The sequence below is a fragment of the Colletotrichum godetiae genome (genome assembly GCF_030913485.1).
Source record: "Colletotrichum godetiae strain CBS 193.32 chromosome Unknown BDP55scaffold_50, whole genome shotgun sequence".
Classification (NCBI taxonomy): Eukaryota; Fungi; Ascomycota; class Sordariomycetes; order Glomerellales; family Glomerellaceae; genus Colletotrichum; species Colletotrichum godetiae.
The window spans coordinates 175,019-196,079 of record NW_026851298.1 but is presented as its reverse complement, the minus strand read 5'-3'; the positions used below and the strand labels follow the sequence as shown (position 1 = coordinate 196,079).

Sequence of the window (21,061 nt, the reverse complement as noted above, 5' to 3'; positions counted from 1 at the left end):
AGTCATTGGGCCGTCTTCAAACGATGCCGCATGACAATGCAAGAAGAGAGGTCTTGAGGGTCGAAACGTGCCATGAAAAGATCTTCTGAGACTGCTGGGTCACTAGTCTGGGTCGCCTGGGGCGCGGCTCAGAGGATTTCAGGCTACGCAGGCAGCCAACCCCCTGCCGTGAACCCTGCCGCATAACACAAGCCTAGGCCCTCGCAGATTTCCGCCTCATCCTTCGGTTTACTGAATCCTATCGAGCTTTCTATAGGGCCTTGACTCACATATTATCTCGGTCCTGTCAATCTGATGCCACTCCGGGAGCCGATGACTCTTGACGGCCGTCCGAGCGGGGTACGGCTGCCTACCTCCATCCTGCCGGCTCCCGAGATTCTAGGCAGGCTATCACAGCCTGAAACCTTTTTAAGCGCCTTGAAGTCGTGGGCTTGCATTATAAAGAGCCTCGAGATCAACTAGAGATATCCGGCTTCATCAGAACAAACCATCTCCCCATCTCGACAGATTCCACTTGTTGAAAGACCCAAAGATCTTGTCATCGAGGGCCTCCCCATTCCACAATGGCACGCACCAGACAAACAGCCCCTGGCCCCGGCCACTATTCAAATGATCCGCTTGATGAAGAGGATCAGGAGGAGATAAACGGTGTTCTCACTGAGGAAGACAAGAAACGTCGCGAGGAGCTTGAAAAGGCACCCATGCAGATCGAAGTCAAACACCTCGAGAAGCGGTGGACAAAGAAGGGACACCCATACATCACCGAGCCAAAGGAAGATGAAGATATCCCTGAGGATAAGATCAACTGGTACGAAAAGTATGCTCTCTGCGTAAGTACCCATACCCACGAGTGTAACCCTTGTTCTCCTCTTACACAGGCCCCTCCAGATCACCCGCCAGTATGATGGTCAGAATAAGTACATCTGCCGTACCTCACTCGAAGTCAACTCTCCCGGACTCAAGAACATATTGGGAGACGTCATTGGCAGCAAGTTCCCTGGCCAGTCCTACCTAACTTCCAACATCACGGTCGACTTCCCTCCCCGCAGTCTGTACCACTACCGCAAGGAGCTGGCTGAGACTGCTGTCAACCATGAGCCCAGTTCCGACGAAGCCAGGCACCTCCCTTTGTTGCTCCACTTCATTGACGAGGAGTTCCATGATGCCATCACCGGCGGTGCAAACCTTCTCGAGCAGGGCTTGATGAGCTACGAGCACCTCTGGACCATCTTTCGTCCAGGATGCCTCGTCTACGCTACCCGCATGAGCCAGGCTCGCGTCTACAAGCTCAATAGCTACCAGTATACCTGCGGCCAATCCCCTGGTCTCCAGCTCAGCGTTGAGTTTGTCGACTTTGACGGCGACGAGTTTGGCACGAGATATGAATCCCTCTTGATTCCCGCTTTCGCTGGAGCCTCGCCAATCGCCTCTCTCAACGCCCTCCCTCTGGCGCAGCACCCCGACCCCGACGCCGTCACGCGCCTCCTGACTGAGCGCGGTCGGCGATGGGAGGCTCTTGCCGGTCAGAATTTCCGACAGTACAAGGGCGTTGCGCTGGACCATTGTAGCCGCCGCTTCAACATTGACGGCCGGGTCATGGTCGACGCGGAGACTCACCACCGCATCATGGCCGACTATGCCTTCAACGTCAGATCATTCCCCAAGATGGTAGGCCGGAAGCGGAAGCAAGATGACGAGAGCGACGATGTTGAATTGGTTCCAAAGGAGATTGCTGAGTTTGCGCCCCTGAGCGACGAACAGCGCCTACTGGCCAGCCCCATGGTCCGCGGCTTCAGCTTCACCGAGAAGAAGTTCCTCGACTTCTTCATCGACAAGATCAGCCCCATTGAATGGAACACCCAATGCTTTGAGCAGCTGGTCCTTCCAGACTCTCAAAAGGAGCTCGTGCAGGCTCTCGTCGCGGAGCATACCGCCCGCGCCACCGATCCGAACTCGTCTGCCTTTGATGATATCGTCAAGGGTAAGGGCAAGGGCCTCATTCTCGTCCTGCACGGCCCTCCAGGTGTAGGAAAGACCTTGACGGCAGAGTGCGTGGCCGAGTTCAGCCGTCGACCGCTGTACATCGTCTCTTCAGGCGACCTCGGCACCTCGTCATCGGTCCTGGATGAGAAGCTGACCAAGACGCTCGACCTGGCGAGTACCTGGAAAGCGGTGCTCCTCATCGACGAGGCCGACGTCTTCCTTGAGCGCCGCTCGCTGCACGACATGGAGCGCAACAGCCTCGTGTCCATCTTCCTGCGCACGCTCGAGTACTACAGTGGCATTCTGTTCATGACGACGAACCGCGTACGCACCTTTGACGACGCCTTCAAGAGCCGTATCCACGTCCCGCTCAAGTACGACGACTTGCCATGCGAGAGCAGATTGAAGGTGTGGAAGAACTTCCTAAACAACGTCGAGGGCGGCGTCGACATTGACGAGGAAGGGTATGAGAAGCTCGCTGAGGGCAAGCTGAACGGGCGACAGATCAAGAACGTGGTCCGCACGGCCAAGAGTCTTGCCTCGTACAAGAAGCGGAGGCTGGACTGTGAGCAGCTGCAGCAGGTTGTGGATATCCAGATGACCTTTGAGAGAGAGTTGGACAATGTTGATGGTGACATTGATGTGGTTGTACGATAGAGAGAGGACTCGGACTTGGGGCAAATGAGGAGCGGGAGCCAACGGGAGCCAACGGGATCGGCACGTTGGGGGAGGGCATAGTGGTGACCTGTGCTGATGAGTTTTCTGGGGAATGACAAGGTTAAATTCAGTTCCTGTGATCTCTGCGTTCTCGACCCCACAGCCATCGGAACGTAGCTGTGAGATTGTTGTTTGTCGCCGGTCAGGCCCAACGGTTTGTGCGGAGCCCCCAGGATAGACAAGATGATGAGACTCGAGGGGCAAACATCGCGAGTCAAAGGCAACGGCGGCGACCAACGAGAGTGGTGAAGCCACAGCAAGATAAATGGGCAAGTGCAAGCAAATTGACAAACATCAAGGAGAAATGCGACAAACATGAGCCGATCCTGCATGGAATTTGGCGGGGCTGGCCTTTGGGGGACGGCCATCTCGGCAGACAAACGCAATGTCGGGTGCCCAGTAAGTCTCAATCTTGTTGGTCGTGTTTACCCCTGTGTTCAAGGCCGGTATGTCGCAGTTAAGGGTTCGAACGGTTAAAGACATGATGACGAATGTCAAGAAACCCGACGATATTGCTCTGCCTTGTGCTACGTTACGGCATGTTATTCGATCCCAAAGTGACACAATGCCATTGAGGACTCGTACGGGGTTGCTGATGTCTGGTGCCTTTCAGTCCGGGCAAGTTAGACAGTTGCCCAGAGTCGCTTTGCAGTCTTCCTTCCTCAAGCTGTCTTTTCCTATTCTACAGATTCCAGCCCTAGACTCTCGAGCAAGAGACTTAAGTAGGTATGCTCAATGACTCGGCAAACATCGACGATGCTGGAGAGCTGAGAGCAGCCCAGCTTAGCCCAGACAGCATCTCGACCGAAAGAGCCCTAGTCCTGGCCGCGGCTCGCACGCTTGTGGCGCCCCCCTCACGAGGACTCGAGAACCGGCAAACCCGCCAGAGCCAATCGTACAAGACGCACGACCCTCTAGCGTGTATGGTACCGTGCCGCCGGGTCGACGCCAAGGGACGCCCCATGTCTCGTTGGTCTGGGGAGATTGGGGCCTCCTTTCTGAGGGTTGGGTGAAGTTTGGGTGAAAGCTGGATGAAAGTTAGGTGTGTTGGCCCCAGGGGACCCGGTTTGGCTTGAGACGGGGTGGCTGAGAAAGCATTGAAGCTTTTCTAGACTGCAAACAGACTAAGCGAATTGCAAGGGTGAAACTGGTGAGTCGTTGACGCGATTGGTTCGGAGACGAGGTCTTCGTGGCATTGAGGCCAGTCTAGACTCCTTACTTACTTTAGAGGTGAACAACTCAAGAGCGGTAGATTCTTGGAGCTTTCTCATCACCTCCCTTTATTTTGGGTAAAGGCGGTAATGACACGCATGGGGGGAGCCCTGGCCCCTGATCGTGAAAGGGGCCAAAAGCACTGAAAGAATGCCCTTGTCGATACCCCCGCCCATATGCCGATTTTGTCTTGCCGAGGACTCGAGTTGGTCCAGCCAATTCCCGAAGCTGCGGTAAGTAAACGGTTGCTGTCTTATGAGACTGGATCGAGACATGGTATTCTGAACAGAACACCCTCAAATGCCTTTGTTGGACGGCGCGGACACGGACTGGGCAGGCTACCTCCAACTGCGTTTCCGCACTACTTAGTCCCCTAGCAAAGCACACCCTTTCACACCCTCCTTGGCGCAAACGTGGGCAATGTTGATATATTAGGGTCACAATCCTTCGTGTCGACATTTTCTGTGGTTGTACATATCAACGTCCGGGCAAAAAAAGCATTTTGACAGCTGCGCGGAAAGAAGAAAGAGAGAAGCGTCTTTGCATGGCTGGCCGCAATGATTTCGGGGCAAGGAGGAGTACGCCACATGCAGCCCTCGACATGTCGTTTACTCATTTGACAGCTGAGCCTTCTACTTCCTCCACATCCACATCCACGATGCGGAACTATCCAAAGATAGATGTTGAGCTTTCGGTTGTTCCTTACTCTAGGGGTGAGGGTACGTGGACACCCGAAGAGCACGTTCATCCGAGGCAATGGAGTCAGGCGCGGAAGGCGTATGATACGTGCTTGATTGTCTTTCTTGAGTTTTTCACGTTTGTCAACCTCTCCGTCTCGCTGTCTAGGTGCCAGGATTGACTTTGCATAGGACCATGATCAGCACTGCAGGAGTATGTCCTTCCATGTCTCAATGGCGTTCCTATGGTCAACATACTGACACCCTCCACAGTCCCCGGTTGCTGGACACATTTACGGAGATCTTGGTATCAGCCCAGTTTCAGCGACTTGCATTTTTGTTTCGACGTAAGTGAGACGGTAATAAATGCCTGTTCCGACCTTTCAGATCCCTAACAACGTCATCTAGATATCTCATCGGCCAAACCATCGGAGGCGTCTTCTTCCCACCCTGGTCAGAGTCCTTTGGCCGAAAGAAACTCTACGTAATCAGCACCGGCCTATATAGCTTGTCATGTATCCTCGTAGGCAGGGTGCCAACTATTCCTGGCATCGTTGTCGGGCGTTTCGTCGGTGGACTGTTATCGTCTGTCCCTACGATTGTGGCCGCGGGCAGCATCGAAGACCTATGGGACACGAATGCGCGGGTATGGTGGCTATACTGGTGGTCATTGGTAGCGAACCTCGGCATATTGACGGGTCCGGTCTTCAGTGATCTAGTGATGAGAAGTACCCACTGGTAAGACTTTGCCGTCGGGTTCAATTTCAGTAGCCCATACTAACCATGAACTCCTTAGGACGTGGGTTTTCTACACGGCAGCCATAGTCACTGCATGCGTCACAATGCTTCTGCTCACCATTAAGGAGTCCCGTCCCTCCGTCGTACTTGCAATGGCCCAGGCACTCTCCGAAGTCCAAGGCCTGAGCAGCAACACCACCTCGCCTGGCACGGTGTTTCCTTCAACTCGCGAGAAGCTCGATCTCCTCCGCCCCTTACGATTCTTTTTTACCGAGCCAATCGTCTTCCTAGCCGCTGTTGTAAGCGCCATTGCATTTGGACTCGTCTACCTTTTCACGGAGGTCTTACCTCTAGTCTACGTAGACATGGGCTTCACCGATGCCTCGATGAACCTGCCCTTCCTTCCCCTTGCAATTGGCATGGTCTTCAGCGCCCTTACACGTCTCTACGATCGCCGCGTCCTTGCCGAAAGGATGTCGAGGTCGCTACCACTCACACCCGAGTCCAAGTTCGCAGGCTTCATCATCGGTGCGCCCCTATTGGCCATCGGTCTGTGGTGGTTTGCGTGGACTATCCCGCCGTACACGACGTCGGCACACTGGGCTATCCCAACAGTAGCACTTGTACCAATAGGTTACGCGGTCAATGAGTTTGACTATGTGCTGGCTGGATATCTTACCGATTGCTATCAGACATACTCAGCCAGTGGGTACGCCGCTATGTCACTAGTTCGGTCCACGCTCTCTTCAACATTTCCTCTGTTAGGCAGAGCGCTGTTTGACTCGCTGGATTCCAACATGGCGTCTTCGGTGTTTGCTGCATTAGCAACGGTTCTGTGCGTTGTACCTCCGCTATTGTTGAGGTACGGGAGCACGCTTAGGGCCAAAAGTGCATTCGCGAGCAAGGACTCGAGAGACCTGGCGAACCTGTGAGAGGGTAGCAACCCCTATTCATGTACATATTCTTACAAAACTTACATACGACTTCTTCTAAGATACAAGTATCCAGTACAAAGTTCAGCACGGCGTTGTTGATTGCTGCGTTCATAGAGGGATGGACAAGGTTGAAAGACACGATTAACATTACAGCTAACTAGAGCTATCGCGGATATCGGACACAATCCAACCCTCCCGGGAGGTCGAGGAAAACAGACATCGCAGGCCGGAAAACTTATAGGAAGCCTTCATCGACTCATTTATGCCCATTGGTAGCTCCGTTGGTGTTGCTACCAGAAGTCAGGCCCTTTGTGGAATAACCCAGGGGCATGCCAACCAGGTATTTCTGCTTGCTTGTTGGGATGTTATCAGCACTGGCCCCCTGAGCACCGAGAATGTGGACCTCGGCATCCTTCTGGAATACAAGGATAATATCGGAACCTCCAAACTCGAAATGGGATATCTCGTCGCCCTTGTTGATGTCCACATTCGGCTGAATCGGGTACTGCTGACCTGGCCCGGGTTGCCACTTGAGATTCACGGACGAGACCTGCGCCATGCCGATGGGCAGCACGGCAACGTAGCCGAGAAGAGGATTCTTGATGATGACGCAACCTCGGGCCTGGAGGAACTGGTATCCGGCCTCGTCGGGCATGCTGAGAGCACTGCCTACCCCGTCCACATCCCCGTTCTGCTGTGCTTGAGCGTCTGGGGAAGTATAGCTGCGATGGGGCTTCAGCTTCCCTGTTTCGGGATCGACTATGACCTGCAAGTATGCGAGGCCCTTGATTACGTTGGCCTCGACGACGGTTCCAGCGACCGGTGCATGTTGACGGTGGTAGTCGTACGTGTTGAGATACGCATGCATAAAGGTACCGCCCTCGAACTGGGCGGCATACTGGCTGCCAGCCAAGAGGTCTTTGATATTCCAAGGGACATTTTTGATACTGATGTCGTTATTTTGATTCACTGGCCAGGCACCATCGAAAGTGCAGTCGGCGGGGTAAACCACAAGACGATCATAGTCTTTGTCTAAGGGGGTTCCTGCGCTGATAGGCCGCATACCAGGCTTCAGAAAGCGAGCAAAGAGCTGATTAAAGTTCTGCCAGCCTCCGGATGGCACAACGGCCTCGTCGTAGTTGTATCGAGGAGATTCCTGAAAAGATTGGAGTGCGGCGGCGTTGATCGAGCTGCTATTGTCCATCCAGCTGCCAACCTTGTTGGCGAAGTCGATTGTCCATTGACTCAGTGGCAAAGGGTTCTGTCCGATAGAGTATGGTCTAATTGGAGTCGAGTACGGGGCAATGTTGATGGGGCTCTGATCGAGGACGAAGTAGAGCACGCAGAACGTATTGTAGATGAGCTTCCCGCTGCACACTTCCGAGGGCACCCAGTTCAGCATGGCGCTGAGGAATAAGAGGAAGCTGTGGGCGTCGACGATGCCCCAGTCTTTCAACTGAGGAATATCCCAAGAAACTGCTGCCGCCACGGCCTCTTCCAATAGAGTCAGGTTGCCATTGAAAATCTTATCGACGAGGTTTGTTTGGATCCATGGGTCTACCGTGGTAGACAGAGGGAATGGGGCAGGATCGGACGAAGAAAACTTTGGAAACATAGTTGCGCTGGAACTTTGATGGAGAGGGTAGGTGTTATTAGCTTGCGTAAGTCTTGTTGAGGGGTCGAGGGATGCAAACGATGCTTCGAATTCATGCTCGTCGTCAACGCTTTATAGGCTCCTGGGCTACTTTCTCTCGACACCACTGCGGAAACCTAACTCATAGGTCAAGTGGAGAGAACTACGAGACTGGTTCAGCTAATGCTGCTGAATTCTGGATCTGCGACGTTTGCATTCCGGCTCTCTCATTGCTGGATCACCTGTCACCGGTATTTCTCCCCATCAATCCGCGGTGAGACAGAGCTGAAAGCCACGAACTCCAAGATATGATGCCCAGACCGCAAACAGCATCACGGCACTTGAGCTGGAGGTAGAAGAAGGCATGTAGCTCGCTCATCGAGTGCCGGGAGTTTCATGTTCGGTATGGCTTCTGCTGGAACGGCCCGCGAATCGTTGATGTTTTGGTCGTCGGGTGAGTGAACACGGCATGTTGGTGGTTCAGCCTCAGATTCGAGACACGTGCTGTTTCCTCAGCTTCACCTCTTGCCGAGACAACGGGCGGCAACTAAGCTTTCGCAGCCGGAGTCGGACTGGCTTGCTTCGCTTCGGGAGAGGGAGAGGGTCTAGACTGTCGTCGGCATGAATTTTAAGAAATGCTCTGTGGCATAGAATCGCTGGCTGCTTTGTCGTGGCAGTATCGGATCACTTGAAATGAGCTCTGTGAGAGCTTTGCTGCTTATGTGATGTGAAAGGTATGATCTTCTTAGGCGAGGAGCAACAGACTATGGGTTCCCGGGAAAGATCACAGCTGCCTGAGTCGAACGTCCGGAGTTAATTTCCTCCGCATGATGACGCGAAAGTTCTGCCAAGCGTCATGGCCGCGGAAAATCACACGGTGTCTAAAGAAGATCATGACTTACATTATGGATGCAATGTGTCAAGGGACACATCAATCATCATAAGATGGCCATACCACGCCTGTATTGGAACGTCGCCCTTGGCCTCCGAACCTGTCATGGAGGACAACGTGCTGGCTGCCTCAGGAAAAGCTAGTCGCATTATTCCACATCGATCAAGCTATTACCTGATGCGAATTACACTGAAGGACACTATCTTAGTATGTCAAACTCTCACACATTTAGTAATAGAATTACCATGGCTCGCTTCCATTGCACCGTCATGTACCTTACTCGAGCGAGATTGATGATCAGTACTTACTCAGGCTGGGCAAGAATTATGGGCTGGGCTCAGAAGTCTTCGGCACTTTCCGGGGGGGTAAAGTTCCTAGCAATATCGAATGCACCTCTCATGGTCACTAGAAGATCCTAGATATCACTGGTGAAATGTACAGTGCCGCTGGGCAATGTGAGATGGTGGAGGCACCTTCTTCTCGGGGGATAGGGGTTCGCAAGTCGCTCTAGCGCCCTTCTGCATTTTAAAACCACCAGAGGCGGGACTGATTTTGAGGGTCTCTTCATAGCCTGAACAGGGTCGAGCCCGGCGAAGAATTCTTGGTGTCGGCAGTGAGGGAATTCCTGCAGCCACTTTAGCGTTCAGATCAATTCTTCCCTTGTCAACGAGAGCCATTCGAATGGGTAGAGCCTCGAGGAGTTAGGCAACCGTGTATGATCTTGTCGTCTTTGGAAACTTTGTCTACAATGTACAAGCCACGGTTGACGACATGCTGTGGCTCTCTGGCCCACGATCATGATGATATTTGACCCAAGGCACCAGTCAAATCCGTCTTTTTTCCTGCGATTCTCCCTGTTCGTGCAAATATGGCTTTCCTTTTCATAGTGTCCGGCGAGCAATGAGAACATGAATTTCCAGATCTGAACACAAAACACTTGTACACATAATGTTCTCACCGCAGGGTGATGGACAGCATTTCCAGCATTCAGCTCATCTCATGCATTGATCCCGCTAAGATGTCTTTACATGGCACAAGCACTTAGAAAAGACAGAGATCGGCATGGAAAGGATCCGTAGCAACGTTACTTTCCATCCGAATGCTCTCGAGGCGTCTGTTTCACGCGGGAAAGCGGTGTCAGATAATCTGAGTGTCTCAGTCGTGATCATGCTGTCCTACCGCTTTCGAGTGATGGATCTCACTGGCCTCAGCTTGGTTCCATGGGCCACAGTCCTATCATAAGGAACTTTTTGCCTTATTATTCTCTTCCATTCAATTAGCTTTTTTTAAGCAATGAGAGTCCGGTCCGCGGCCGCCGGTGTTGCTGTGCCTGTAATTTTGCAATGTCACTAGTTCGGTCCACGCCCTCTTCAACATTTCCTCTGTTCGGGAGGACAATGTTATCCTTCCTAATCAGGGTGCAAGGCCTCTTATGTTTCCCCTTTGTGGTCAAGTCAAATAACCTTACAGCGTCGCACTCCCCCTTGCGTCAAGACGGATGAAAAAGGGACGGAGAACTGGTGTTCGTCCATACCGAAATAGGCTGATCAGGTAAAGCGGGTTGAGTTCAGAAATAATAATACGAGGTCTGTAACAACTTACCGTTTGCATGTTGGTAGTTGCCCGAGGAAGGTTTGAAGCCGATTGGCCATGAACATCAAGATGCTTGTCAACTGCTCCCTAAACCTTTACGTTACCGTACTGCCGGATCATGTATTGCAAGGGTCACCCTTTTCTGCGTATAGAAATGCTGCTGCCTTGTGCGGAGACGGTACAAAATGCTGCTGCCTTGAAGGTGGAGGACAACGTAGTAGGTCGCGGGCCTTTAGGTGCGCTTAACTCAAGGCGATAACTGCCATTCCGAGGTATGGAAAGTCCACGTTTAGTAATCCTGCAAATTGCCGCGGGGCTTCGCGGCAGGATCATTTGGCACATATTGATTATTATGTCGCCCCATGAGAAATAAGGGTACGGAAATATCGGCCTTTGGTTCTTAATGGTGCTTGTGCTTTAACGTCAAAGTCGGGCCTGATTCATGGGCCGCGGTTTCATGAACAGCATCATGACTCCGAATTACATCTTTAACTGATTCGAGTTCATGGCTAAGCCAGAGGAAGTGATGTTGAGGCGAATTTTGTCCTTCTCGGAAAAACTTAGGACGAACATGAAGAAACACCCGTTAGGGTAATCCTTACAATCTCGCACGCAATTGGTCGAGTGCTTGTCGTTCATGCAGGGGCAGAATGCGAAAGACTTCATCTGGAGCTCAGCCCTCCTCAACCCAGGGAGGTGCCCATCGCCTTTCCACTCTAGGAATCTCTTAAACTGTTGCCTAGTTCTTGGTTCCACGATTATTTCGCCGCAAAACTTTACGAACCACACTTTGCCCACATGAGCGGTTACTCCTGGGTCACTAACATGCACGTGCGTCTATACGTAAGAGAGCAGCATTGTCATTGTTAAAGGAGGTTTCACTTTGGTCATCGGTAGCTGCTGAAATGTGGCGAAGCTGTCAATAGGAGAGCGATTCAGTGTCATGATAGCCAACATGCAAAGCCCGATGCACGAGGAGGCAGCCAGGTGATGGAGAAAGCAACTAGCCGCCTGATGGGGCATGTCTGAAAGGGCGTCTAAAATCATATTCCGTGCTTCCATTAGTCTACTTTCCAACCTGAAGAATGGATATGTGACAATGATTCGTCGAGTCAGGAAGAATGGTCCATGGTACAGGACAGCAAGGGCATCTAGTCTAGGAGTAGCCTGCAACGGTACCTGGGCAATGTTGAACTCACAAAGAAGTCTGTACTCTGAAGTCTTCAGTTAAGTACATGTATCGTTCGAGCCACTGGAAATCAAATCTATTTATTAGGATACCTTGTAGTCGATCATCCTCTTGAAAAGACACCTTGGTCACGGTTTTTCGTTTTGTGTCGTCTTCAATCCTTCATGGTCTGTCGTCTTGATAGCGTTCAGCAAACAATCAGGGGGTTGAAAATATTCTCCACGATATCCGATTTTACTTCCACACTCTTTCAGCATTATCGTCTATTTCTTGGCCCATTTGCTTCTATACTATCTTTTTCTTTACAATACACTCTCAACGTCAGCGATTTATCCCCTTCTTCGATTCTCCCTACTTTTCGTCTTTAAACGAGAACTTATTGAACATCCATTTGGACAAAGACCTGGGCAACAGGGTCACGAAGCGAGATTCTTTCTAGTATTCAAGATGATAGCGCTTCCTGGAAAGGTCATTTTCAAGGCCTCGGCGCTTGTTACCTTGGCCCTGACAGCCGCCTTGGTTGTTCATCAACTAAGCTATACCAACGACTTCGCCCTACCCAACCAGTCCATAGAGGTCATCAGTCTTTGTGATGCTTCCGAGCGCCATAGAAAACACCCTCGAGAACCCATCGAATCAAGTTCGACAACACCGCAAGGACCGATCCCCAAGCTCATCCACCAAGTTTGGACAACTCGGAACGTCAGCACTTACTCTGTCCAAGCCTCCTATGAGACGTGGAAGAATACGATGGAGCCCCTCAACTATACCGTCAAACTATGGACAGACGAAGATGTCCTCGAACTGATAAAGACAAGGTACTCTTGGTTACTATCGACGTACGAGGGTTATGCCCAGAATATCCAACGAGCCGACGTAGCGAGACTGGTTGTCGTCCATGCAGAGGGGGGCATCTACGCAGACTTAGATGTCTACCCGAGATCGACGGAAGAGATGTCTTGCGTACAAAGCCTCGGCTTACAGGCTATCTTTGCTCCAACATCGGGCACTCTTGGACTCAGCAACCACTTCTTCATGGCAGAGCGTGGTTCCTCCTTTCTCGAATGGGCTCTTCAAGAAGCCAAGCGACGCGGCGGTCCGACCTCGAAACGAATTCTCCTACCCTACCTCCAGGTGTTCTGGTCAACGGGCCCAATAATGGTGACATATGCGTTCCATCAATACGCGTGGATGTACAGCCCAGTACATCACGGTGTGGAGCTGCTGGATGAGGGATACGCCCGAAAGTTGTTTGGCCATGCGGCAGGGCGCTCGTGGCATGGTTCAGATGGGCATTTCTTAAACTATGTCTCAGACCACTTGGGAACTGTGTTGTTCTGGGTTACTGTGTGCCTATCGGTGCTTTCTTTGGTGACTGTCATTTTTCTCAAGAGGAGTCGCGGGAAGTCCATTGACTTTCTGGTAGGATGCGGATCTGTGTGTAGAAAGAAGAGTTGGGTAGCCGAAGTGTAAGCCTGGAGTCATTCTATAGTAATAAACACTCCAATGTCAAGAAGAAAATATTTGGGACGTTGAGCATTTTCAATCATATCGGCCGACCTGCACTGAGGACGTGTAACGACATGGAAACACTGACATTGCCTTACAGCCGGTGTGTGACGCCTTTCATCCAACGCGATGATATAGCTAGACTGCTTCACACGGAACATACATGTACGCTTAAAGGCGGCGAGATGGAAATGAAGGAAAGTCATAACAGTCATTACAAGAGAAGACTTAAAGCAAGGCACCGTTACTCCCTCATTGGACGTCTGGTCAGCCTTACCCAAAAGTCCCTGGCGACGAAGAAAATCGCGCTGAGAGTCGTGATTGGCTTTTCCGGGTTCATGACGGTGAAGTCATATCTCCTTAAAAGCTGCAAGGAGACCTAGGTCAGTGGGGTGTTGCTGTGAGGGTACGCGAGGGAGAGGGTTGTTACCTCAACAAAGACCTTGTTCAACTCCATCATGGCAATCGGTTTTCCGAGACAAGAGTACTTACCGTGGCCAAAGTGGGAATCAACAGCAGTGTTCATTCGCTTAAGCTCATCTTTACTTGCCAAAAGCCATCTCTCCGGGCGGAAGACATCGGCGTCCGGACCCCACACCCAGAGTGAGCGTCCGACGCCGAAGAAGTTGTGTCCGATCTGCGTGCCGCCGGGAACGAAGTAGCCGTTTATGACATCTCCGCCTTCAGGTGACTGCTTGAAGCCGAGACCAGTGACGGGAGGGTAGAAGCGCAGGCCTTCGCGGATGACGGCCTGGAGGTATGGAAGTTTGAGGGCTTCGGCATTGGTGATGGGGGAGCTGATTACGCCGGCGGTAATGGCATCATCGATTTCCTGCTGGAGCCGTCGGTAGGCGACAGGATTGTTGATTAAAGACAATAATGTCATACGCATAGCTTGCGCGGCCGAGTTTGTGCCAGCGATCCTGAAAAAGCATGAGCGTACGGATTGAAGAGAATTGTGGATGAGACTTACATGTGGATGTACACAAGTTGAATGAGTTCATCTCTACCAAGGCCCTGATTGATAAAGGCTTGCATCATGTCTTTCTGGGGCTTCGCGCCGGGTTGAAGTCTCATGTCTGCGTAATTTCTAGCGAAGCTGCGCTGTGTTAGTGGTCAAACTCACGCTGTCCTGGGTTTATCACTCACCCCATCAAGCGACCAAACCCGACCTGATCGCCCTCCTTGGGCAACATGAGTCTAAAAGGCCACTTATGAACGAGTCTTCCAAGCCAAGGAAGCACCGAGACAACATTCATAATCGGCAACGACGATTCGTTGATCTCAATGTACCGAAATAGGTCCCGATCCTCAGCAAGAAATCCAAAAGCACCACCAAAGGAAACATCTCCAATGGCGTCGAGCGCAAAGAACTGCGTTTTCTCGGCGAGATCCATCGGACGAAATTCCGAGTCGGTGGAAACGTAATGTCGGTCTATCAGGCGGATGAAATTCGTGAGCTGCCGGTCGATCCCGATTTCAAAGCCGTAACCTTCGTTCTCTTTGGCGGCGTACTATCGGCGGAGAGGAGCAATTAGCGGTCCAAAACTCAAAAGTGCTCTTCCGGGTCATGAAGAGACGAGCAATGGCCGAAGGCCCAGAAAAAAAAAAAGACAGGGACTCACAGCCGGGCTCATTCTCGCCCTCATAGCCTTGTGTTCATTCTCATCCCGCATCGAGACGACATTATCTACGCCCGGAGTGATCCGGCCAGAGTCGTAGAAGTCGCCCTTGGTGTATGGCGAGCGGACGGCCGACATCTTGCGCAGCGAGTCTGGGTCTGTGCAGAGGAGCTCGTTGGGCCCTATGCGGGCGAGGGGGCCTGCAGCGATGATCAGTGATCAGCGTCTGTCTCTCCAGGTTTCCGGGGCACTTGTTGGCTTCGTGTCGCAACACCAAAGCCGTTTGACGCGGGGGTTTGAACAGCGTTGATGGAGAGGGCGCCTAAGGCAAAGCCAGCTTACCATACTTCCTGGCGATATCATTTAGGTGGTCATGATATTTTCCTCCAATTGCTTTCTTCAACTGCCATAGGACCGAGATCGAGGCGAGGAAAGGTCCGGGAATATTTCGCAGGCGATACCATGACCGAAACTCCCACACAAAGAAGGCGATGACAGCCAACAAAGCGACGGACTTTGCGAACAAGAAGACAGACGCACTCGAGCCTGATATGGATTCTAGATGAGCCTCACCCAAGCCCACTTCGTTGTGCCTAAGCCCGGTCATTTCCCCCCGAATCAACCGGCCTCCTCGCGTCCCGTTTCCCGTCCCGTGCCGTTTCAACAGTCCCACTGGAAGCGCTCCCGATTCGTTCTTTGCTGTCGCTGCGCCGCTTGATGGCTTGCTCCGCTTGTGACTGTGGCCCTGTGAGTGATCGATCCCGTACTGAGCTCTTCACGGGACAGCAGGGTAGGGTGCAAGCAGTTGGCGCCGTCAAAGATGCATGTCTGACTGCTTCGTCGCTGGCTACGGCCTTCGTTTCCGGCTCTATTATCGTTTGCCTTCAGTTTCCTATTTGAATGCGACTTTTAATGATGGAATAACACGAGCTCTATGTTGTCGATCCCCTGGTGATGATCGATATCCGCTCTCTGGTGTCTCGTCCTCCTAGTCTGTTGTTCGTTGGTGCATTCGCAGACCCTGTTCCTATTCTGTCATTTCTCGTTCTTCGCGGACCCGATAGCTTGGTAGCGCTTGGCGGGAGAGAGGCACAGCAGGAGTGACAGCACAGGGCAAGTCGAAAAGAAAGGAAACTCCAAACCCAGATCTTCAGAATCGGGGTCAGACTTGACGATGTCGGCCAGTGAGTGTGGAAAGTGAAAATAGAAGAGGAAAGGCACGGATGAGACGATAAACGGGAGAATGGGGAATAAGCTTCGCTTTATGGGCAAATGTAACCCAAGGAAAGGTGAGCGCCCACGTCCAAGGTGAAGAACCGTGGCTGCGGTAGACCAATAACGGGGATGGGTTAGCTGGGAACAAGCCTGGAATCGAGCTGAGCAAGGCCACTTGCACTAAGGATTTGCGCTAGATGAAGCATGTGGAAGATGTGGAGGATGACTGGCCCGAGGTCATCTTCTGGCCCTGCTTCTCCCTCAGTTTGCAAATTTTCATGCCGTGATGTGGTGTTCGGCCTCAGGGATGGATCTTGAGGTCAAGGTATTTTATGATGAACGTAGTACAGGACCTTGGATAGATAAACACGGCAATCGCGTTTCCATATTACAGGCTTCCGTACATATAGAAGAATGTGCTATGTATTTGGGCCTCTTCACCTTTGGTCTGGGACGCGATTGTCTTGATTTCTTTGTCCCGGTTTGAGATCCACCTTCTGACCGAGTGCCCGAATTTGACGGAAGCCAAGCGCAGAGAGGCATTGTCTGGAGCAATCAAACATCATCGAAGTAGGGCCCCATATGCAGGTCAACACTTGCATGTAAGATGCCACAGTGTTGCTGTCGACAGCGCCGTGCCATCTCACCGGTGACATCCACCCGCTCACCGTGGCCTGAATAGTGCCACAGTCTCTCTCTGATGGTGCTATTTAGTGGTGCCTTCTTCATGTCAGTCCCCAGTCTCACTGAACACCTATAGGTTACCGTTAAATGGCGTTACTAGTTCGTCCCGACACCAAGCCTGTTCCGTGCCCGGTTGCATTTGTAAGTGCGCTAGAAGCCTAGAACAGCGACGGTCCCTACGGCCTGCCCCCGGAAACAATCGCTGAACACCAATCACGGCGGATCGGCTGAAGTTCTGAGAACCGCCGGCCATCTTGATATCCAGCGTAACGTTCGGATACGCGCTATCAATAACAAGACGGGACAAGGTTGCTGTCTCTGTCGGGATCAAATGCAGCACTCAATCAAGTACGGATACTTTCCAGAGCATTCTTGCCGAGTGGTTACACTCCGCCGTAACACCGTGAGGAGCTCCCTGCGGCAGCCAGCGTCTTGCTGAGACCCGAAGGCCATCGTGTTTGGTGCCACCAAGCATTGTCCTCTTGCATCAAAGACGCACAAAGTGTCATCAAAGTGAGAGAAACAACACTGAAAGCCAAGCTCAGCAAGTCGTGAGCCATGCCACCTTCAAGTCGGCCTCCGGTCTGTGCCACGTTCGGCAACCCGCACCATGGGATCACGATAGCTTCAACAATTGAAATTAGTGATTAGAAGCATTGATTGGCAAAAGAATGGACGATCTGGGAATCGAACCCAGGACCTACCGCATGCTAAGCGGTCATTATACCACTAAACCAATCGCCCATGTGTTGATCTAGCCCGGACTTGAACCGGAGACCTTCAGTGTGGCAGACGAGAGACACGAGGCTCTCGACCTGTTAGACTGACGTGATAACCAACTACACCACCAGACCAGTTTTTTCTTGATGACTCAGCTCTCCAAATTGCGATATCTGCAGGGTTGAGTGAGTGTGCGGAGGGCATCACGAAGCGACAGGGCTCGGTGGACAGGTGCAATGTGCAAGGGGAGCAGCAAACCCACACCAGCGATGTGGGACAGCCAAGATCTAGGCCCGCCCATGCACGTCGTGACAGGGTTCCATCCAAAGCACAGTGAAGCGGGGACTTAAGACAATGTCCTCAGTACATGTGGTGGTTGGTTTTGTTCCAGCTTTACAGACATGAGGCACGAGTCACAGCCACGGATAGACTTCAATGCGTGATGGAAAACTTTTCTTCATATTCACATGATCACGCGCTCTAAATCATTCCTCGCAATGCTTCAAACAAACAACCACCTCAACCACGCCAAACGGCCTCGATAATGACAAAGAAGGTCAAGGGGTTCGCCTCGACGCGCTTGATCTCATACCTCTCATCCGCCTTCTTGAACAGCTCCGTCCATGCGTCGACAGGTCTCTCCTTTGCGCTGAACAGACCCATCATTCTCAGGTCCGTTGAAGTGCCCATCTGCTGGATAGACTTGGGCAGCGCCGCCGCCGCCGCCGCGTTCTCCTCAACGTCACCCTGCTTACCGACATAGTCGATGAAGAGGACTCTGGAACCGGGGCGAAGAGCTGGTGTGAGACCCTTGAGAATCTTAATAGACTCCGCATCGGGCCAGTCGTGGAGAATGAGCTTGATCATGTACAAGTCGGCGGATAGGGGCTGCGGCTCGAAGAAGCTGTGAGGCTGGAAGCTGACTCTGCCCTTGAGCTCCTCGGGAATGTTTTGGTTGAAAGAAGTTTCGCAGTTGGGCAGGTCCTGAACGGTAATCTTGAGGTTGGGGAAGTTCTTTGCCAGCACGAAGCTGTCGTGGCCACCGGAACCGCCGAGCTGGATGAAATTGTCAGTTTATAATGTCCTCGGATACTTGAATACTGGACCCAGTAGCCAGGGCAGAAGAGGCAACTTACGTCGACAACGCTGAAGTCGCCAGCAGCCTTCCAGTCGTAGGCGCTGTTGACCAGTCCCTCCAGGCGGAAGATCTCCTTGATGTAGTTCATCCACTTGACGAAGTTCCTCTGGCGGAAGCCCTTGTTTTCGCCCTCGCCGTCATTCTCCAGGAGCTCCCAAGAGTTGGTGTATCCGCCGCAAAGCTCGCCAGAGTGGTACAGCGCAAACGCAGTCTCCGTCATATCCTCCTTCAGCTCTGTCTTACCGCGCTGGTACTTCTCCAAAGCGTAGGGAAGGACGCCCATGGCCGGGCCAGCGTCGTTCATGAGAGCCTCAACCAACGCCCTGAGACCGGCATTCTTGAGCAGCGCTGCCGAGCGCGAAGTGTGACGGACGCGTGTTGTGAAGGGTTTGCCGGGCTCGGTCTCCTCGAAGATGCGCAGGGTGTAGGCGTGGTCGAGGACGCGGTGGACAACTTCTTCGGGTAGGCGAACGTGCTTTGCAATGTCTGCGTACGAGGCATCGCCGTCGATGGGCACGGCAGACCAAAAGTCGAAGTGGTTGAGGGTGTTGAGTGACGCGGCATCCGGAGACATCTGCTCAGTATCAGCGACCGCATTTACGAAGCCAATAGAAAGAAAGTGGTGAGTAGGGCTAGGACTAGCTTACGTTGTGAGTGTAGTTGAAGATGCTCTCACTTGGTCCTGAGACGAGGTATGAGAGGTCGTTGGCGGCATCCAACAGCTTCTGACGGAGTAGGAAGGCTTCAGAAGTGAGGCCATCGTAGCTTGAGACGCTGTCCGCGGCAAACGTAGGCTGAGGAATCTTGTTGTCGCTCAAGAACTTGGTGAACTCAGCCGAGAGCTCGCCAATCTTGGCGGCGAGGTCGTTGATCGTTGGCTGTGGTGCTGCCATTTTGGAAGACAAATAAGAACTGAAAGGGGTATCTATGAAAGCAGATGCAGACATTTCCGAATGGTGTGAAGAGACGTCATATCCGACGAGGGGTTGGAGGGGAAGCTGTCTCTTTTATTTACTCTCCTAGTCTCATCATCCCACGAATGCCGGGCAGGGCCAGATCTCGCCAAGGGACTTACTTGTACCTCTCTTCAGCATCTTCATCTGCCCGTCAAGGTTCATGCCGTGGGACCAACGGCGGCTATTTCCTTCATCTAACCTTCCTCTCTCGCTCATTAGGTAATTAAACCGAGCGTACGCGGTAACGCCACCCACCGCCGAAGACGCTCGCCGTAGCAAATGGAGGGGCAGCTGTGTGACGGGTACGGATACTGCGACGCACACTGCAGATCTGATTAGATTATCTTATCCATCTGAATCATAATCATAACAGCGTTGAAAGATTACCCCTCCTCGCCAAGCCGCCAAGGGATAGAGCAGAGAGTTCTGTCTGATTCAGAGGGCTATACGAGCATGAGGCTGGCGTAGAAGCATCGCAAGAGTTTCATTTCGGCAGCCATCCCGTTAGAGCGCCCCGTACTTGCCCCGGTCCCCTCTTTTTATGCTCCATGCGGCTTGGATGTCACCTCTGGATTTACCACCGTCTGTTTTGGGTATCCATCTTGCCATTGTGCCATGGGGATCAACGTGGCTTTCAAAAAGGCCCCGGCCTATGTTCGACAACCTGGGCCACCCCTCCATGAGCTATGCCACCTGTCGATAGCTTGCGATAGGCTAGGATTGAGGTATTTTCTGCAAGGTCCTTGATGCAGATTGCTGCTGCATCATGTGCGATGATGTAGGCATGGGATGGCCATGAATGACGAGCTCGCCCGATTTTTCGGCAGTTTCCGCCAGTCTGCTATGTTCCGCGGCCTCCGACTTGTCATTCGGATCTCTCCATATCCCCCTAAAAGTAAGGTTTAGGGGCTCCAGGTGGTAGTGAATGCACTGCCAGAATTTAGACTTAATCCCATGAGCTGAACCATTGCGCTGGGAGTCGTTCATCGGGATGTGGGAGAAGGACGCGGGCAAGCTGCCTCAACTCCCCAGTCAATGGGGGAGGGCCCATCGTTTAGGCGTTATCCGAATTCCTGGAATGGACTGCAGTTGGAAGATAAGTGGTCAATTCGGATGCTTCTTCACAGGGTCATGAGTCGGCGCCAGGGCCGTCAGGTCGACCACCTTCAGTCTTGAGGCCCTTCGCATTCGCAGGGTTAGAGTTTGTGTAGCTTGGCGCATCTTGGAAGCTTGTTGTAGACTCGCCGCTGAGCCACACTGTCGCATGAAAAACTCCGCAATTCTTCTCGGCGAGAATGATCTGGGTGGACTGGTTGTGCGACTTTGATGTGCCAGACAATGCTAGGATACAGGTATGTGATCCCTCCGGCGAAGTTGATTCTTGGGGTGGTAAGATATTCATGACGTGCTCCGCATATGAGCCCACCCAAAAGTTCTAGTCTCGGATTCCTGCAACCACAACTGGCGATCCGCTCTATTACCCTTGGATTCGGCCGTGCCGGCTCACACTCACTGACGTGCCATTGGCGGGGTCTACTAGTGGCCGAAGACCGAATGTGGTCTTTCAACGATTTCCTCCGCAACCTTTCCGACTCTCCACGATGTATCGTCCAATGGTGTACTCCTAGCTCACTTGGTGTATCGGACA

General features: G+C 52.3%; 6 protein-coding genes and 2 non-coding genes across 8 annotated transcripts; 3 read left to right on the top strand and 5 right to left on the bottom strand.

Moving 5' to 3' along the window:
* Positions 1-563: 563 nt before the first annotated feature.
* BDP55DRAFT_561149 (AAA family ATPase) lies at positions 564-2,640 on the top strand (the record flags this gene model as incomplete). The annotated part of the gene is made up of 2 exons (XM_060570056.1): positions 564-830; positions 889-2,640. The coding sequence occupies 2 exons, from the start codon at positions 564-566 to the stop codon at positions 2,638-2,640; spliced, it is 2,019 nt and encodes a 672-aa protein (XP_060425126.1).
* Positions 2,641-4,570: 1,930 nt separating this feature from the next.
* BDP55DRAFT_732551 (fluconazole resistance protein 1) lies at positions 4,571-6,259 on the top strand (the record flags this gene model as incomplete). Its single annotated transcript, XM_060579958.1, has 5 exons — positions 4,571-4,728; positions 4,782-4,803; positions 4,863-4,936; positions 4,998-5,327; positions 5,386-6,259. 5 exons carry the CDS (start codon positions 4,571-4,573, stop codon positions 6,257-6,259), a joined length of 1,458 nt encoding a protein of 485 aa, XP_060425125.1.
* Positions 6,260-6,518: 259 nt separating this feature from the next.
* BDP55DRAFT_636148 (phosphatidylserine decarboxylase-domain-containing protein) lies at positions 6,519-7,877 on the bottom strand (the record flags this gene model as incomplete). The annotated part of the gene is made up of 1 exon (XM_060572857.1): positions 6,519-7,877. The coding sequence occupies one exon, from the start codon at positions 7,875-7,877 to the stop codon at positions 6,519-6,521; it is 1,359 nt and encodes a 452-aa protein (XP_060425124.1).
* A 4,208-nt stretch (positions 7,878-12,085) lies between these two features.
* Positions 12,086-12,952, top strand: BDP55DRAFT_506684 (nucleotide-diphospho-sugar transferase; the record flags this gene model as incomplete). Its single annotated transcript, XM_060567673.1, has 1 exon — positions 12,086-12,952. A coding segment is annotated over one exon (867 nt), but the record flags the coding sequence as incomplete, so codon positions are not given.
* Positions 12,953-13,182: 230 nt separating this feature from the next.
* BDP55DRAFT_319630 (cytochrome P450) lies at positions 13,183-15,415 on the bottom strand. The gene is made up of 6 exons (XM_060566756.1): positions 15,043-15,415; positions 14,704-14,900; positions 14,228-14,592; positions 14,052-14,177; positions 13,509-14,001; positions 13,183-13,445 (listed from the first exon to the last, which is right to left on the bottom strand). The coding sequence occupies exons 1-6, from the start codon at positions 15,305-15,307 to the stop codon at positions 13,323-13,325; spliced, it is 1,569 nt and encodes a 522-aa protein (XP_060425122.1). The 5' UTR covers positions 15,308-15,415; the 3' UTR covers positions 13,183-13,322.
* A 1,856-nt stretch (positions 15,416-17,271) lies between these two features.
* Positions 17,272-17,343, bottom strand: BDP55DRAFT_t283. Its single transcript has one exon. It is a non-coding gene; the product is annotated as a tRNA-Ala (tRNA).
* A 6-nt stretch (positions 17,344-17,349) lies between these two features.
* On the bottom strand, positions 17,350-17,453 carry BDP55DRAFT_t282. Its single transcript has one exon. It is a non-coding gene; the product is annotated as a tRNA-Val (tRNA).
* A 385-nt stretch (positions 17,454-17,838) lies between these two features.
* BDP55DRAFT_561297 (S-adenosyl-L-methionine-dependent methyltransferase) lies at positions 17,839-19,350 on the bottom strand (the record flags this gene model as incomplete). The annotated part of the gene is made up of 3 exons (XM_060570069.1): positions 17,839-18,375; positions 18,456-19,031; positions 19,105-19,350. The coding sequence occupies 3 exons, from the start codon at positions 19,348-19,350 to the stop codon at positions 17,839-17,841; spliced, it is 1,359 nt and encodes a 452-aa protein (XP_060425121.1).
* Between the last annotated feature and the right edge of the window lie 1,711 nt (positions 19,351-21,061).